Here is a 17,244-nt window from a genome sequence, read left to right as displayed (position 1 = left end):
AAACTCAAGAGCTGAGATGAGCTCGGCTACCCTTGACATCAAGGCAGCGTTCGACCAAATGCAGCATAAAGGAGCTCTCACAAAATTGAAGTCAATGAGAATCAGGGAAAACTGATGGTTGTGGTTTTTATGAGGCCAATAATCCTCACTCCAGAATATCTTTGTGAAGTGCCTCGGGGTAGTGTCCTAGGCCCAACCATCTTTAGCTGCTTCATCAAGGACCTTCCCCTCCATCATAAGGTCAGAAGTGGGGATGTTCACTGATGGTTGCACAGTGTTCAGTACCATTCATGACTCCTCAGGTACTGATATTGACTGTACCTGCATACAGCAAGACCTGGAGACAACATTCAGGCTTGGGGCAATAACATTCATGCCACACAGGTGCCAGGCAATGACCATCTCCAATGAGGGAATCTAACCTTCTCACCTTGACATTCAATGGCATTACCACCACTGAATACCCCACTATCGACATCCTGGGAGCTACTATTGACCAGAAACTCAAATGAACTATTGATATAACTAGACTATGGTATAGAGGCTTTGGCTACATCAAAGGCTGGGAATTCTGTGGTGATTGACTCAGTGCCTGACTCCCCAAAGCCCATCCACCATCTTAAAGGCACCAGTCAGGAGTGTGATGGAATACTCTCCACTTGCCTGGATGAGTGCAGTTCCACCAACACTCAAGAGGTTCGACGCCAACCAGAATAAAGCAGCCTGCCTGATCAGCACCCCATCCAGCACGTTAAACATTCACTCCCTCCATCACTGATGCAGAGTGACAGCAATGTGCACAAGATGCACTGCAACAACTCACCAAGCCTCCTTCGACAGAACCTTCCAAAGACGTGACCTGCCATCTAGAAGGACAAGGGCAGCAGATGCATGGGAACACCATCACCTGCAAGTTCCCCTCCAAGCCACACACCATCCTGACTTGGAACTATATCGCTGTTCCTTCACTGTCGTTGGGGCAAAATCTTGGAATTTCCTTCCCAATAGTGCTAGGGGTGCCTACACCACATGGACTGCAGTGGTTCAAGATGGTGGCTCACCATCACCTTCTCAAGGGCAATTAGAGATGGGCAACAAACACAGGCATTGCCTATGACGCAGACATCCCACGAATGAATAAAAGGAACTACTACTATCCTAGCCAAGTTCGATCGATCAGCATTGGGAGCCTCATCCTCTCCCCCAGTGCAAACTTAGTTTAGAAGCACTGATGACAACTCTAGATCTCCAATTATTGCCTGGGATGAAATCAGCTCATCCTGAGAACCTGGAATCTTCAAGTTTGTACAGCTCAGCAACACAGTAGACTGTGATCCCACACACTGGGGATAATATCTGTGACAATTTTCAACTCCAGCCGAAAACAGAGCATACCTTTTTTATGTGAGGAAACAAGGCCTCCCCACACTGAAGCGGATCTGGGCGGACTGCTGGGCAGCCTTGAATTCACGGTTTCATCAAACATAGGACTGCTAGGTCTTGAGGGGCTACGCATAGACACATCAGAGGTAACTTCTAAAAAAGAAAGAAAAATACATTTTGGTTGTACTGTACTTGAAAGTAATTTGATAATACCCTGTAGTTAGTGCCATGCTCCACAAAATAGTCTTGCTCTTGATAAATGATGTGGACGCGAGTATAGAAGGAATATTAAATTTTTGTCAACTATACAAAGGCGGAGGCAGAGAAACAAGGAATTTAGTAGACTGCAGGAAGATATAAAGCAGCTTAGTGGATGGGCAGATATGTGCCAAATACAGTTGAACAGGACTCACCTGATAAGTAGTTTTAAAAGGGTAGCAGATGGAAAGGAAAAGGGCAGAAAATAAAATTGAGAGATTAAAAACAGGACTACTAAAATAAAAAAAAAGACAAACTGTAGAAGAAACTGGTTACAACACAGGAGGAATACTGCATGCAGTTGTGACTAGACCATTATAGAAAGGGTATCGAAGCCATGGGGAGGTGGAGAAAAAGCACTGAGATGTGATATTTTGAAATTCATTTTCAGGAAATAGGCATCCCTGGCAAGTCCAGCATTTAACTGGGCATCTCTATTTGCCCTAGAAAAGGTGGTGGGCGAGGTCTTCTTGAACAGCTGCAGTCCATGTGCACCCACAATGGTGTTAGACAGGGAATTCAAGTACTTTGAGCCAATGATGAAAAAGCAATACATGCCCAAGCTTGGCCACCACTGGCAGCTGTGCAGAGCCCTATGCTCTGGAAATCCCTCCATAAACTTCTCCATGCCTCTTCTCCTCTTTTAAGGCACTCCTTAAAACCTCCTTTTTACTAAGCTTTTGGTCATCTGTCCCAATATTTCTTTAAGTGGCTTGGTCAGATAACCCGTGAAGCATCTTGGGCATCTTACAATGTTAAAGGCCCTCTAAAAGGCTCAATATGAAGACAAATTGTGGTTGCTTATGGCTTGGAGGGGATGCCAATCCCATATACACCTGCTTCCCTTGTCATTCCAGGCAGTGGTGCTTTTGAAAAGTGACCGATTTGAAAAACTCAGGCAGTGGGCATGGCATACAGGAATCTAAAATCAGTGTTCAAAATGTTGAGTTTATGGATACATTACGAAATATCACTTCCACCAGTTGGTGGATAAATATTAATGCAATATAAAATTAGGATTGGAACTAGAAGTTAAAGGAGATGTGAGAAGGAACTTTTTTAATGCCAAAAATCTTTTGGGCATCAGTACAAATGGCTACTGAATCAAAAAACATTTAAGAGGGAATTTGATTAGCATTTCAAAGAGGGACAATATTACAAGGTACAGAAATAGGGCAAGGAAATAGATTAGAGTATTGATGTGGCAGTAGCGCTACCAAGAGTATGTTGAGGACAATGTCTCCTGTTCTAATTTAAGGCTCCAAGAATGCCAAACGTTCTGCTCAGGGAATTCAGCTGTTCTAAAATCAATATTATATAACCAGTCTGAAATCAATAATCAAGGCGGTTTGCAGCCAAAAACACCAGAATAATGCTGCAGGCTGCCAATTGCACGCAAAACTCTGTTTCTGACTAGAAAGTGTTAAATGCTTCCAAAGTGCAGGCTTGAGCACCCCATACAAAAGAAAACCAAGAAAAAACATTCTGTAGTTTATTAAATTCAGGCAGACCCCAGGGTGGAGTTGTGCTCCAACGCTATCAAGCCCAATCCAGGCAAGCCTGAGTGCCCCAACGGGTCTCTCTATATAGTATTCCAAAGTCAATTATAGGCAGAGATACAGAGCTATTGAGGTATTGCTGAAAAAGAGGCACGTCGAAGCTTTTTGTCTTGCACTCATCAGGACACTTGAAATTTAAGCCAGGCAGCTTGACCCGGATTTAAATTTCAAACAATGCTTGGCAGTTAACTGTCAGCCACCATCAACTGGTGCATTCTCCATGGCAATGCCGCTAACAAAGTCCACTTGCCAACCAATCAACACTCTCTTTTCATACAGTATAAACTGCTTTTTTCCCCCTTATATTGGTATTCTTGCGAAATGTCCTGATGAGTGCAAGACAAAAAGCTTCGAGGTCTCTTTTTTTAAAATCAATACTCAAGCTCTGTACTTCTAAACGGCTATCGGTGTATCACACAGCTCTTGGTAGGGTGACCATTTAAGTGCAGTAGGAGCCAAGCGATACAAATTTGAAATTCATAGCCAAACGGAGAACTGAACTGAGTCAGACTTGGCCCAGTTATGTCATTACTCTTGATCTGCTGTTACCTGCTCAACAGCAGCACAAAAGGAACAGTGTGACTTGCATCTTCAAGACATTGTGGCTAGGTTAATGAAATACTATGACGCTGTACATGTCAGACTTAACTGAACCAATGAAATGTGGAGCTTTTGGACATGAGCTTTTTTTAAAAAAAATTCATCACCTTGTTGCCTTCCAGGCACAGAGCTTCACTCAATAGGGACACAGGTTGGAGAGCTGCTGGGGAGCTTAGTGTCCAGTTTGTGCTCACCTCTGCACTCAATTTATCTATCCCTGCTTCCACTGACACTGCACCGGAAGTTTAGCGACACAAAACACACTCAGTACATCTTTGGAAGAGAGCCCAAAAATTGAGAATAGGCAACATGAAATATTTCATCCAAACGCAGATGACCTGGCCATGAGTTCAATTCTCATATAAAATAAATTGGCTGTGAATTTCAAATAGGAATAAATGCAAAATACTGTGGATACTAGAAATCTGAAATAAAAAGAGTGCTGGAAAAACTTAGCAGGTCTGGCAGCATCTGTGGGGAGAGAAACAGAGTTGACGTTTCGAGTCTGACGTGACTCATCTTCAGAACCGTTGAAAAGAAGTGTCATATTGGACTTGAAACATTAACTCTTTCTCTCTTCACAGATGCTACCAAGCCTGAATTTTTCCAGCACTTTCTGTTCAAATAATAAGAATCTGGGCAGGAATTGCAAAATGCATCAATAACCCAAATCCTTTTCTACTGATCACTCAGAACTTTATGAGATCAACCCAACCCATGAACACAGACCATACCTAGAAACTCCAGTTTAAACCAAAAGGCATCAAAGGAGGTGATGGGGTAGTGGTATTGTCACTGGACCAGGGTAATGCTCTGGGGCCCCAGGATCAAATACCACCATGGCAGATGTTGGAATTTAAATTCAATAAAAACCTGGACTTAAAAGTCTAACAGTGAGCATGAAATGATGACCATGAATTGTCGATTGTTGTAAAAACCCATCTGGATCACTAATGTCCTTTAGGGAAGGAAATCTGTCGTCCTTACCTGGTCTGGCCTACATGACTCCAGGCCCACAGCAATGTGACTGACTCTTAAATAACCTCTGAAATGGCCCCCATCTGGGGGCTAATGCCAAAATTGGGAGAGCTGTCTCACAGAATTATACCTTACAGATAATGTCCCAGACACCACCTGGTTATGTCCTGTCTCACCGGTAGGACAGGCCCAGCAGAGGTAGCGGCACAGTGGTATACAATTGGGAGGGAGTTGCCCTGGGAGTCCTCAACATCAACTTGGGACCCCATGAAGTCTCATGACATCAGGTCAAACATGGGCAAGGAAACCACCTGCTGATTACCACGTACCTCCCTCCCTCAGCTAATGAATCAATGCTCCTCCATGTTGAACACCACTTGAAGAAAGCACTGAGGGTGGCAAGGGTGCAGAATGTACTCTGGGTGGAGGACAATGTCCATCACCAAGAGTGACATGGCAGCACCATTACAGACTGAGCTGGCCAAGTCCTAAATGACACAGCTGCTGGACTGGGTCTGTGGCAGCTGGTGAGGGAGCCAACAAGAGGGAAAAATATACTTGACATCATCCTCACCAACCTGCCTGCTACAGATGCATCTGTCCATGACAGTATCAGTAGGAGTGACCACTGCACAGTCCTTGTGGAAACAAAGTCTCAACTTCATATTGAGGATACCCTCCATCGTGTTGTGTGGCACTACCACCGTGCTAAATGGGATAGATTTAGAGCAGAACTAGCAACTCAAGACTTTACGTCCATGAGGTGCTGTGGGCCATCAGCAGCAACAGAACTGTACTCGAATACAATCTGTAACCTCATCGCCCGGCATATCCCCCACACTACCATTACCATCAAGCAAGGGGGATCAACCCTGGTTCAAAGAAGAGTGCAGGAGGGCATGCCAGGAACAGCACCAGGCATGCATAAAAATGAGGTGCGAACCTGGTGAAGCTATAACACAGGACTATTTGCGTTCCAAACAGCATAAGCAACAAGTGATAGACAGGGCTAAGCAATCCCACAACCAACGGATCAACTCCAAGCTCTGCAGTCCTGCCACACCCAGTCGTGGATGGTGGTGGACAATTAAACAACTCACTGGGGGAGGAGGCTCCACAAATATCCCCATCCTCAAAGATGGAGGAGCCCAGCACATCAGTGCAAAAGATAAGGCTGAAGTATCTGCAACAATCTTCAGCCAAAAGCTTCAAGTGGATGATCCATCTCGGCCTCCTCCAGAGGACCCCAGCATGACAGATGCCAGTCTTCATCCAATTCGATTCACTCCACGTGATATCAAGAAACAGCTGAAGGCACTGGATAGTGCAAAGGCTATGAGCCCTGACAACATTCCAGCAATAGTACCGAAGGCTTCCGCTCCGGAACTTGTCGCGGCCCTAGCCAAGCTGTTCCAGTACAGCAACAACTTTGGCATCTAACCGGCAATGTGGAAAATTGCCCAGGTATGTCCTGTACACAAAAAGCAGGACAAATCCAACCTTGCCAATTACCGCCCCATCAGTCTACTTTCGGTCAGCAGTAAAGTAATGGAAGAGGCATCAACAGTGCTATCAAGTGGCACTTGCTTAGCAATAACCTGCTCACTGACGCCCAGTTTGGGGTCCACCAGGGCCACTCAGCTCCTGACCTCATTACAGCCTTGATTCAAACATGGACAAAAGAGCCGATCTCCCGAGGTGAGGCGAGAGTAACTGCCCTTTACATCAAGGCAGCATTTGACCGAGTGTGGCATCAAGGGGCCCTAGCAAAACTGGAGTCAATGGGAATCGGGGGGAAACTCTTCATTGGTTGGAGTCATACCTAGACAAAAGAAGATGGTAGTGGCTGTTGGAGATCAGTCATCTCAGCTCCAGGACATCACTCCAAGAGTTCCTCAGGGTACTGTCCTCAGCTCAAAAAGCTTCAGTTGCTTCATCAATGACCTTCCTTCCATTATAAGGTCAGAAGTGGAGATGTTCACTGATGATTGCACAATGTTCAGCACCATTCCCAGCTCCTCAAATGCTAAAGCAGTCCATGTCCAAATGCAGCAAGGCCTGGACAATATCCAGGCTTGGGCTGACAAGTGGCAAGTAACATTCGTGCCGCAAGTGTCAGGCAATGACCATCTCCAACAAAAGAATATCCAACCATCACCCCTTGATGTTCAATGGCATTACCATCACTGAAACCCCACTATCAACATCCTTGGGGTTAGCAATGGCTAGAAACTGAACTGGACTAGCCATATAAATATTGTGGCTACAAGAACAGGTCAGAGGCTAGGAATCGTGCAATGAGTAACTCACCTCCTGACTCCCCAAAGTCTGTCCACCATCTACAAGGCACAAGTCAGGAGTGTGATGGAATGCTCCCCACTTGCCTGGATGAGTGCAGTTCCTACAACACTTAAGAAGCTTGACACCGTCCAGGACCAATGTTCTAGCGAAAAGGGTGTATAGGGTGGTCAACAGGTCTTTAAACTAGAAAGTTGGGGGGAAGGGAAGGGTAAAACTCCAAGAGGTACGACTAATGGGAAACAAAGCAGCAGGTTAGCATGTGGGGGGGTGGATTCAACTTCATGGAAAATTATGAAAAAACTGAAAAGGAAGGAAAGCCCAGGAGAGGCTATTAAAGTCTCCAGAACACAAAATAGGACAGAGTGTTTGGAAAGGGCTAGGAATCTAACTTCAAGCACATCAGATAAAGGGACGACAATGAGAAGGGGGATGGGAAATACAGGACTGAAGGTGTTGTATCTGAATGCACGCAATATGCGAAATAAGGTAAATGAGCTTGTGGCGCAGATTGAAATTGGCAGGTATGATGTGGTGGGCATCATGGAGACATGGCTGCAAGGGGATCAGGACTGGGAGCTAAATATCCAAGGATATACATCCTATCGAAAAGATAGGCAGGTTGGCACAGGGGTTGGGGTTGCTTTGTTAGTAAGAAATGAAATTAAATCGATAGCAAGAAAAGACGTAGGGTCAGATGATGTAGAATCTGTGTGGGTAGAGTTGAGGAACCGCAAAAGGTAAAAAAAACCATAAGGGGAGGCTGCTCAGTAAGATAATAAGAGCCCATGGTGTTAGAGGCAAGGTACTAGCTTGGATAGAAGATTGGCTGTCGGGCAGGAGGCAGAGAGTGGGGATAAGGCGGTCCTTCTCAGGATGGCGGCCGGTGACTAGTGGAGTTCCGCAAGGGTCAGTGTTGGGACCACAACTTTTCACTTTATACATTAATGATCTAGATGAAGGAACTGAGGGCATTCTGGCTAAGTTTGCAGATGATACAAGGATAGGTGGAGGGACAGGTAGTATTGAGGAGGCGGGGAGGCTGCAGAAGGATTTAGAAAGGTTAGGAGAATGGGCAAAGAAGTGGCAGATGGAATACCACGTGGGGAAGTGTGAGATCATGCACTTTGGTAGGAAGAATAGAGGCATAGGCTATTTTCTAAATGGGGAGAGAATTCAGAAATCTGGAGTGCAAAGGGACTTGGGAGTCCTAGTCCAGGATTCTCTTAAGGTTAACTTGCAGGTTGAATCGGTAGTTAGGAAGGCAAATGCAACATTGGCATTTATTTAGAGAGGACTAGAATATAAAAGCAGGGATGTGCTGCTGAGGCTTTATAAGGCTCTGGTCAGACCACATTTAGAATATTGTGAGCAATTTTGGGCCCTGTCTCTCAGGAAGGATGTGCTGGCCCTGGAGAGGGTCCAGAGGAGGTTCACGAGAATGAAAGGCTTAACATATGGGGAACATTTGAGGACCCTGGGTCTATACTCGATGGAGTTTAGAAGGATGAGGGGGGGATCTGATTGAAACTTACAGAATACTGAAAGGCCTGGATAGAGTGGAAGTGGGGAAGATGTTTCCATTAGTAGGAGAGACTAGGACCCGAGGGCACAGCCTCAGAGTAAAGGGAAGACCTTTTAGAACAGAGATGAGGAGAAACTTCTTTAGCCAGAGAGTGGTGAATCTATGGAATTCATTGCCACAGAAGGCTGTGGAGGCCAGGTCATTGAGTGTATTTAAGACCGAGATAGATAGGTTCTTGACTGGTAAGGGGATCAAAGGTTACGGGGAGAAGGCGGGAGAATGGGGTTGAGAAACTTATCAGCCATAATTGAATGGCGGAGCAGACTCGATGGGCTGAAGGGCCTAATTTCTGCTCCTATGACTTTTGGTCTTATGGACAAAGCAAACCGCTTGATTGGCACCACATCCACAAATATTCACTCCCTCCACCACCGATACACAGTGGCAGCAGTGTGTAGCAGCAGTGTGTACCATCTACAAGATGCATTGCAGGAGTTCACCAAGGTTCCTTTGACAGCACCTTCCAAACCCATGACCACTACAATCTAGAAGGACAAGGGCAGCAGATAGATGGGATCTCCACCACCTGGAAGTGCCCCTCCAAGTCACTCACCATCCTGACTTGGAAATATATCACAGTTTCTTCACTGCTGCTGGGTCAAAATCCTGGAACTCCCTTCCTAACAGCATCGTGGATGTACCTATACCAGATGGACTGCAGCGGTTCAAGAAGGCAGCTCACCACCACCTTCTCAAGGTTAACTAGGGATGGTCAATAACTGCTGCCCCAGCCAGCGAAGCCCACATCCCGTGAATGAATTTTAAAAAAGTACGCCCATCATTGGATGCTTAGCTCTGCAATCACTCCTTTAACGAGTGCAGTGATTCTACCTAGTCAGCAACTGGAATCTATGCCAGAATTCTGTGCTTGTTAACTGTGTAGTCTTCCCTCATTAAAACTCCAACAGTGCACTGATGGATCCTTTGGGATCCCCAAGCAAACCCGGTCTAAATTCTTTGAATTTACTTAAAGGGGGAGATATGGCCTTATTGAAAAGCCTGTCCTTCATATCAGGTAACAGAAGGTTAACTTGTGAATTTCTCAGTAGGCTGTTTTGGTGATTCTCAGGTATCGTATATATTTCCTATGCTTCAGATTCTCATTTGATTCCCCTGCAAAAACCCCACAAATTTGTATATTTGCTTTTATGAAATCAGACGATAAAAATCATTTATAAATCAATTCCACATCAATTATTCTGCCATGTGAAATTCTGTCACAGGGAGCATCCACGTAACTAGTTAACTATCAATCCCTGGTATTACCTTGGTAACTCTATGCTCTCTATGGCTATAATGTCCATTCTACTAAACTCTACAAAGTTCTTCAGCTGTGGCCTAACTTACCATTTTGTACAAGCTTATTGTTTTCTTTGTACCTTTCATTAAACCCAAACTTCTTTATGCTTCTTCGATCCACAATCTCGCAGTTGAGATTTAACTCTCCGTACATTTCAGTGTTCGTCAGGTAAGATGTGCAAAACATTGCATATAAAGCATACAATGCGCGCTCACCAACATGCTTGAACTCAACCTGCAGCCTCCCAATGTCAACATTCCACTCAAAAAGCCCAGTCACAAACACTGCAGTCACACCAACTTTACATAGCACCTTTAATGTAGTAGAATGTTCAAAGGCACGGCACAGGAATGCTAAAGTAAAATTTGACACCAAAACACACAAAGGAGATGTTCGGGCAAGTAAAATACTGCAGAAGCTGTAAATTTAAATAAAAACAGAAAATGCTGGAAACACTCGGCAGGTCAAAAGCTGGCCAATGAGTTAGATTTTAAGGAGCATCTAAAAAGGGAGAAAAGAGGTAGAGAGACAGAGTATTAGGAAGGGCATTCTAGAGCTTTTCATCCATGAAGGCCACCAAAGGTCAACTGATTAAAATCAAGAATGCTCAAGAGGACCACAACTATCTCAGAGGATCGTGGAGCTGGAGGAGATTACAGAGACCGGGAGGGACAACATCATGGAAGGATTTGAAAACAAAGATGAGAATTTTAAAATCCAAATGTCGCTTGACTGGGAGCCAAAGCAGATTAGCAAGCACAGGGATGATGGGTCAACGGGACTTAGTGCAAGCAAGAGTGCAAGGTAGTAGAGGTCCGGGTGACGTCAAATTTGTGGAGGGTAGAACATGGGAGGCCAGCCAGGAGTATATTGGAATAGTCAAGTGTAGAGGTAGTAAAGGCATGGTTGAGGGTTTGTGCAGATGAACTGAGGCAGGAGTGGAGTCAGGCGGCATTACAGAGATGGGAAAAGGCAGCCTTCGTGACAGTGCAGATATGTGGTTGGAAGCTCATCTCAGGGTCAAATATGACACCAAAGTCATATTTCATCTAATTTTCACTCGCGTTACCAGCACTCACCAATCATTCACTATTGAGGAACGGACACTTAGAGCAGAGGGTGATTATTTGGCCAGTCACGTCTGTGTTAGAGGAAAACAGAACTAATTTCACTGCCTTGCTCTCGTCCCATAGCTCTGTGTCTACCCCTCCTTCAAATATTTATCCATCTTTCCCTTACAAGATGTACTACTCTTTGCTCCAAATGCTCCTCGACAAAGAATTGCTCAAACAGCCTGATCGAAAGAAAGTGCCCCTCACTTTTGACAACACTTTAAATTGATGAATCCTTGTCACCCACTCACCAAGAGGAAACAACTTTTCCTTATTCACTATCAAAACTCTTGAAAAACTTTTATGAAATCTCATTTCAACCCTCTCCAGTAGAAATAGTCTCAGTATCTCAAGTTTCTCCTAACGCTTTGATGAAAGCAAAATTTCCAGCAGGTGCTGGAAATCTGAAATAAAAACAGAAAATGCTGGAAAAATTCAGCAGGGCTGGCAGCATCCGTGGAGAGAGAAACTGAGTTAATGTTTTGAGTCTGTATGACTCTTCTCAACGCTTATTGCTTTCCCATCCCATGCATCATCTTGGTAACTCTACACTGTAAGCATAATGCAATGTCATTTCTATAAAGGACACAAAGTACTCTGACTGTGGCCTAACCTAGATTTTGCATGCATTTAATGTAACTTTTTTTTAAACTCTTGTGCTCGATCACTATTTATAAAACAAATTGCTATTGCCTTGTGTTATGGCATTATCTGTCCATTGTCGTACTTCCAGAATATTGATATTTAAATCCCTGTTCTTACATTACCTTCAGTATTTCTCTGTTGAGGGTATACTCGCAGTCCTGGTTTTCGTCCCAAAGAGTACTAGTACATTGTCACATTAAACTGTATCTGCCACCCGCCTCTGTGTCTTCCTCAAGTCTTGCACAGTCCTCCTTGCCATTTTCTACACCTCTCGAGTTAGCACATTGAGCTGAACATTTATTAAAAAGTTAAAAAATTCTACTATAAAACAAAAGGCTCAAGTCTGGCCAACATAAAACATCAAACAATAGAAACCATAAAGTCTAGTCATCTCTCTCATTTTTAAATCAGGAATCCTCTAGTTATGAGTGGCAGAATTATCCAACTTTAAACAAAAGATTAAGAACTGCTTTGTACAAACAGGAGAATAGGATTAAATCCACACAATGTAAACAAGAATACACCATTTACCTGGCAACCTGCTTTGTATCTGCACTTTGACTGTCCCATCACTGTCTAGCATTTGATCAACAGCTGGCGAAGTGTCCATGTCTTTATCCAAATCATCTCCTGAATTGGGCTTATAAAGTTTATGTAGCAGATTCCTTTCTCGTTGCCAGCCTTTAGCTGAGGCACGATTCTTCACTTCTTCATGCACCAGCATCTCTGCCTCTGTGCAGTCTTCTGTTGACATCTTAGAGTTGATGTCGGCATCAACCTTGTCGCTGCCAGCACATGAATCGCAAGACTGAAATTCATTATCCGACAGGTTTTCTTCTTCCATTTGCTCTTCCATGGTTGCACATAGGGCATCTTCAATATGTTCTATAACTTGTTCCTTCAACTCCTCATGAAGTTGATCCATCAAACAGCGCAGAAACTCCTGGGCATCCTGGAAAATAACAGCATCGTAACTTAGCTAACTATTGACAGGTCAGAAGCATTAAGTCTACAATGTAGTAACTTGGGATGGCTACTCAGAATTCTAATAGAAATTGTGATGCAAGGTACTCAACCTGCAAAGTTAACACACTCTCTCCTCCTAACCTGAGTATTTCCAACAATTTCTGCTCTTATTTCAAAATTCCAGCATCCGTAGTCATTTGCATTTGTATAAGTGGCTTGTTCTATGTATTTCAATCACAGACAATTTAAAATGTTAACCTTTCATGGAATAAAAATAAATTGCAAAAGTATTGCACCTCAACAAACCCAAGATCATGGTTTGTTTGGGGTGGGGGGGGGTGTGAGTGCATGAAGCTAACTGCCACAGATTGTTTCATGTAGGAACATAGCAATAGGATTGGGCCATTTATCTCCCCAAGCCTGCTCAGCTAATCAATTAGATCATCGCTGATCACAGAGGATCTGACACCATAAAAAGTCATTTTGTCCATTGTGCTCGAGTCTGCTTCATTAAAGAGCTATGCAATTAGTCTCACTTCCCTCCCCATCTCTTTCCCTTTTGCCCTGCAAATTTTTCCTTTAAAAAGCCAATTCTCTTTTTAATATTGCTATTAAATCTACCCTTTCAGGTAGTACACTCTAGACCATCATAACTCACCAGGTTAAAAAATATTCTGGTCTCCCCTCTTGATTTTTACCTCAAAAGGTCTGTGTTTTCCCCACAGGACTTCAACTTTCCATTAGCTTCAAAGCTTGAATTTCTGACGTGTAGCTGTTACATGCGTATGTATTCCAAACCTCACTGTAAACAGCTACTTCCTGGGGACATGTCAGTCTCCACAGCAACATGCAATAAAAATAACTCAACTCCCAAACAAGTCAGTGACTGGTACGCATTATTTGCTTGACATCTGCACCTTGACTCCATTTATCCACTTCTGATCCATATCTTGATACCCTTAACCCAATAAAAAATTATCGATCTCAGCCTTGAAAGTTCCAATTTGTCCCAGCATCCACAGCCTGTGGGTAACAAGTGTTCCATTTGTCCTATGCTTTAACTGGTTTTGGCGAGACCACATCTGGAATATTGTGTGCAGTATTGGCTTCCATAGTTAAGGAGAGATATAGTTGCATTGAAGCGGCAAAGTGAAGGTTTGCTAAATTGGTCCCTGAGATGAGAGTGTTGGCTTATGATGACAGGCTGAGTAAACCGGGCCTATATTCTCTAGATAAAAACAAAAAACTACTGCGGATGCTGGAAATCCAAAACAAAAACATAATTACCTGGAAAAACTCAGCAGGTCTGGCAGCATCGGCGGAGAAGAAAAGAGTTGACGTTTCGAGTCCTCATGAGGACTCGAAACGTCAACTCTTTTCTTCTCCGCCGATGCTGCCAGACCTGCTGAGTTTTTCCAGGTAATTCTGTTTTTTATATTCTCTAGAGTTTAGAAGAATAAGAGGCAATCTTAAACATATAAGATTTTGAAGGGTCTTGATAGGGTGAGAGATCGTTTCCACTGGTCAGGGAATCTAAAACACAGGGTAACAGTATCAGTATAAAGGGCCTACCCTTTAGGACTGAGATGAGGAGAAATTACTTAATCAAAAGGTTGTGAATCTTTGGATTTCTCTACCCCAGAGGTCTGTGGATGCTCCATCACTGAATACATTTAAGGCTGGGATAGACAGATTTTTGATGTCTCAGGGAATCAAGAAATATGGGGAGTGGGCAGGAAAATCAAGTTGAAGCCCAAGGTCAACCATGATCATACTGAATGGTGGAGCAAGCTCGACAGGGCACATGGTCTACTCCTGCTCCTATTTCTTGTGTTGAGAGAGAAAATTTGCTTCCTGATTTCCCTCCTGAATGGCCTATTTGTAATTTTAAGAATATTTTCCTCTACTATTGATTACCCCACCAGAGAAAATAGTTTCTGTGCATCTACCTTATTGAATTCATTGAACATTTCAAACACCTCGATCGGTCTACCCCTCAATCTCGTCTAATGCAGGGAATACAAGCCTAGTTTCTGCACGGGCTTGTAATTGAACATTTTCAATTTCTTATCCAACAACCAACATAGCCCCTTTCTGTAGCATGCTTAATGGCACATCAAATCCGTTTGCCACATAAAACTCCACAGCAGCATTACCTGTACTAGTCTGATATTAATATGGAGTCAAACTACATACAAAGCAGTAGGCACACTGTGCAGCTGTGCTCATAACTTTGATGTGGTTGCAAAACCACTCGTACTTAAAACAGTTAGAAAGATTTCAACATCAAAAGGAGAATGTGCCCATTTATGAAAGTGACCAAGGCCAAAGTGACTAGGGCTGAATATAATGGCTGTACAGGTGAAGCTTCTGTGAGAGGAAGCAGGGCTGGTGAACTAAATTCTAGACAGCTGCTTTGAGAAAATGAGAGAGAATTATGCATTAAACTGGGATATGTTTTGGTGATGTTAGAGTGAGTTTCCGGTGATACAGCAGTGAACTGAAACTGGATTGTGCTGACCATTTGATCACTTCATTAAGACCAGCTAACTTTGTACTGATATGGAACTGAATTTGGAATCTTCCTTCCTGGTCTCCAAGACTGAGTCCATACAAGAGGGTAACTGTTTTTTTCTTTTTGTTTTCAAATAGTTTAAATATATTCTGGGCTTGTAATTGAACATTTTCTTATTCAACAACCACAAAAAATTCAGTGAAAACATTTGCCAGTGATAAAGCTCTCACCTGTTGAGAATACCCCCGAAACATTGGATTCACAGTTTTAATTCCCTGGAACAGACTTGTAGGCACAACGTAGCTGGGGCTGGAGAAATGTCATACAAATCATAAGGAATAACATTGGTTAATTTACCTCATGTATATATATATATAGTTAGGCAGAGTACTGACCATACCCAACCAGCCTGTGCTTGCAAAATTCAGAAGCGTCCAATGTTAGATATTATTCTGCATTGGACAGCACTTGCTGAACAGTCTCGAGTGTGCTAATAACTACATCAACAACCAATTTAAGATTATCAGTCGGGTTTGCAATGTGGCTCACTTATGCTTGCTGGAAGCTACATATATTCAGACACAGGGACCTGTACTCTCCAGGCAAAAAGAAACATGTGCAAGCATTGTGCCTTCTTTGAATTAAACAAAATCATGGGGGACAACAATTCCCTGCTGCATTTTCCATGGCAACACTTCTACCAGAGTCAACTTGCAAACCAATCAGTACCCTTTTCTCATGCAGTATAAATTGCTGCACCCATTGAAATTTGGCATTCTTGTGTCTGTTCTGATAAGTGCAAGCCTTTGACAACATGTCTCTTTGTCAGCAATATTCAAGCTCTGTATTACCAAGCAACTATATTTTATATATAGGCCCCGACACTTATGACTGGTGTGTTCAAGTGAATGCAGTTTACTGATTATACACAATGGCCAGAGCAGTAACTCTATATAACAAGAGTGTCGTTCTACATCTGTCTCCCCAGCCCCGAATTAACCTGCCTACAGAAGGACCCTTGACCGCGAGCTTCGAAGTGCCAACCTCACCCCGGTTGTGGACATAAGGAAACTGGAAGAGTAGGGCCAGTCATTCAGAAACAAGTCATTAGCAGGTACAGCATCATGGCAAGATCCGGGTGGGGGGGGGAGGAAACGAACGAATACACAACTCTTAACTTCTTCACTGAACAACCCAAACACCTGATGAGGATACTAAATTTAAGATACTGGAATTATTGTGCATGAAGCGTTACTTTAGTTAAATGTAAATATATTTTAACAAACAAGCATTAGTTTTATTATATGCATTTCATCCATACAATATAACGAGGATGTTTCTAGGAACCAATCGATTCTGCGCCAATAGCTGACGGTGAACCCTTGTCATTAATGAAATGCAAACAAGTGAGTAAGCACCTCCTTTCCCAAATAAATGGAGTGCGTTAAGACATTACAACTAGTAACTTTGAAAACAGAATTTAATGCAAATACAATGGTTTGCTGATTTCGGCCAAGATAAGCGACTGCTCATTTTAGATTTGGTCAGTTAAGCTGTGGAGACTTTATTTATAAATTGTGGCAACTACATGTGCAGCCAAAGTATGTACGTAGGTTTCTATAGTTCTTCCAACACTTACTGTCCTGATCTGCTCTGGCTATAGCCCATCCCACATCCTCTAAATTACAATTCATTCCCACTCCCCTAGCTCCACTATTGAAGGTCATTTTGGAAGTTTTTCCAAGCCACTTCTTACTTCAAAAGGCAATTTAAAAAAAAAACCTTCTCTCTGACCATACTGTTTCCAATCTGCCCAGCACCCTTCTCTCCCTATTTTAAGGTGCTCCAAGACAATCCATTAATTCTGGGATGTACCATTAAATGTGGGTACTGTAGTAAGTGTCACATGGCTTACCGATTCTTGTGCCATATCTCTGCCATCAGCTTCTGGTAACTTTTTGACAGAGCTGGCTTCTTGTCTGTTTGCACCAAGCCTCCACATTCAAGGAAAAATAAAGTCAAGGGAGGGCTGGGGAAAAAAAAAA

General features: G+C 43.2%; 1 protein-coding gene across 3 annotated transcripts in view; it reads right to left on the bottom strand.

The window, feature by feature from the left end:
• usp33 (ubiquitin specific peptidase 33) overlaps nucleotides 1-17,244 on the bottom strand; it is an 81,560-nt gene that overhangs the window by 47,115 nt on the left and 17,201 nt on the right. For all 3 annotated transcript variants that reach the window (XM_078560714.1, XM_078560713.1, XM_078560715.1), the window contains 4 exons: nucleotides 17,115-17,228; nucleotides 15,430-15,508; nucleotides 12,250-12,670; nucleotides 1,396-1,536 (listed from right to left, as the gene is read on the bottom strand). In XM_078560714.1, the coding sequence (XP_078416840.1) occupies nucleotides 1,396-1,536; nucleotides 12,250-12,670; nucleotides 15,430-15,508; nucleotides 17,115-17,228 (755 nt within the window). The remainder of the gene's footprint in view (nucleotides 1-1,395; nucleotides 1,537-12,249; nucleotides 12,671-15,429; nucleotides 15,509-17,114; nucleotides 17,229-17,244) is intronic.

The sequence above is a fragment of the Cetorhinus maximus genome, chromosome 17 (genome assembly GCF_964194155.1).
Source record: "Cetorhinus maximus chromosome 17, sCetMax3.hap1.1, whole genome shotgun sequence".
Classification (NCBI taxonomy): domain Eukaryota; kingdom Metazoa; phylum Chordata; class Chondrichthyes; order Lamniformes; family Cetorhinidae; genus Cetorhinus; species Cetorhinus maximus.
This window is presented reverse-complemented; position numbering and strand designations above follow the sequence as displayed.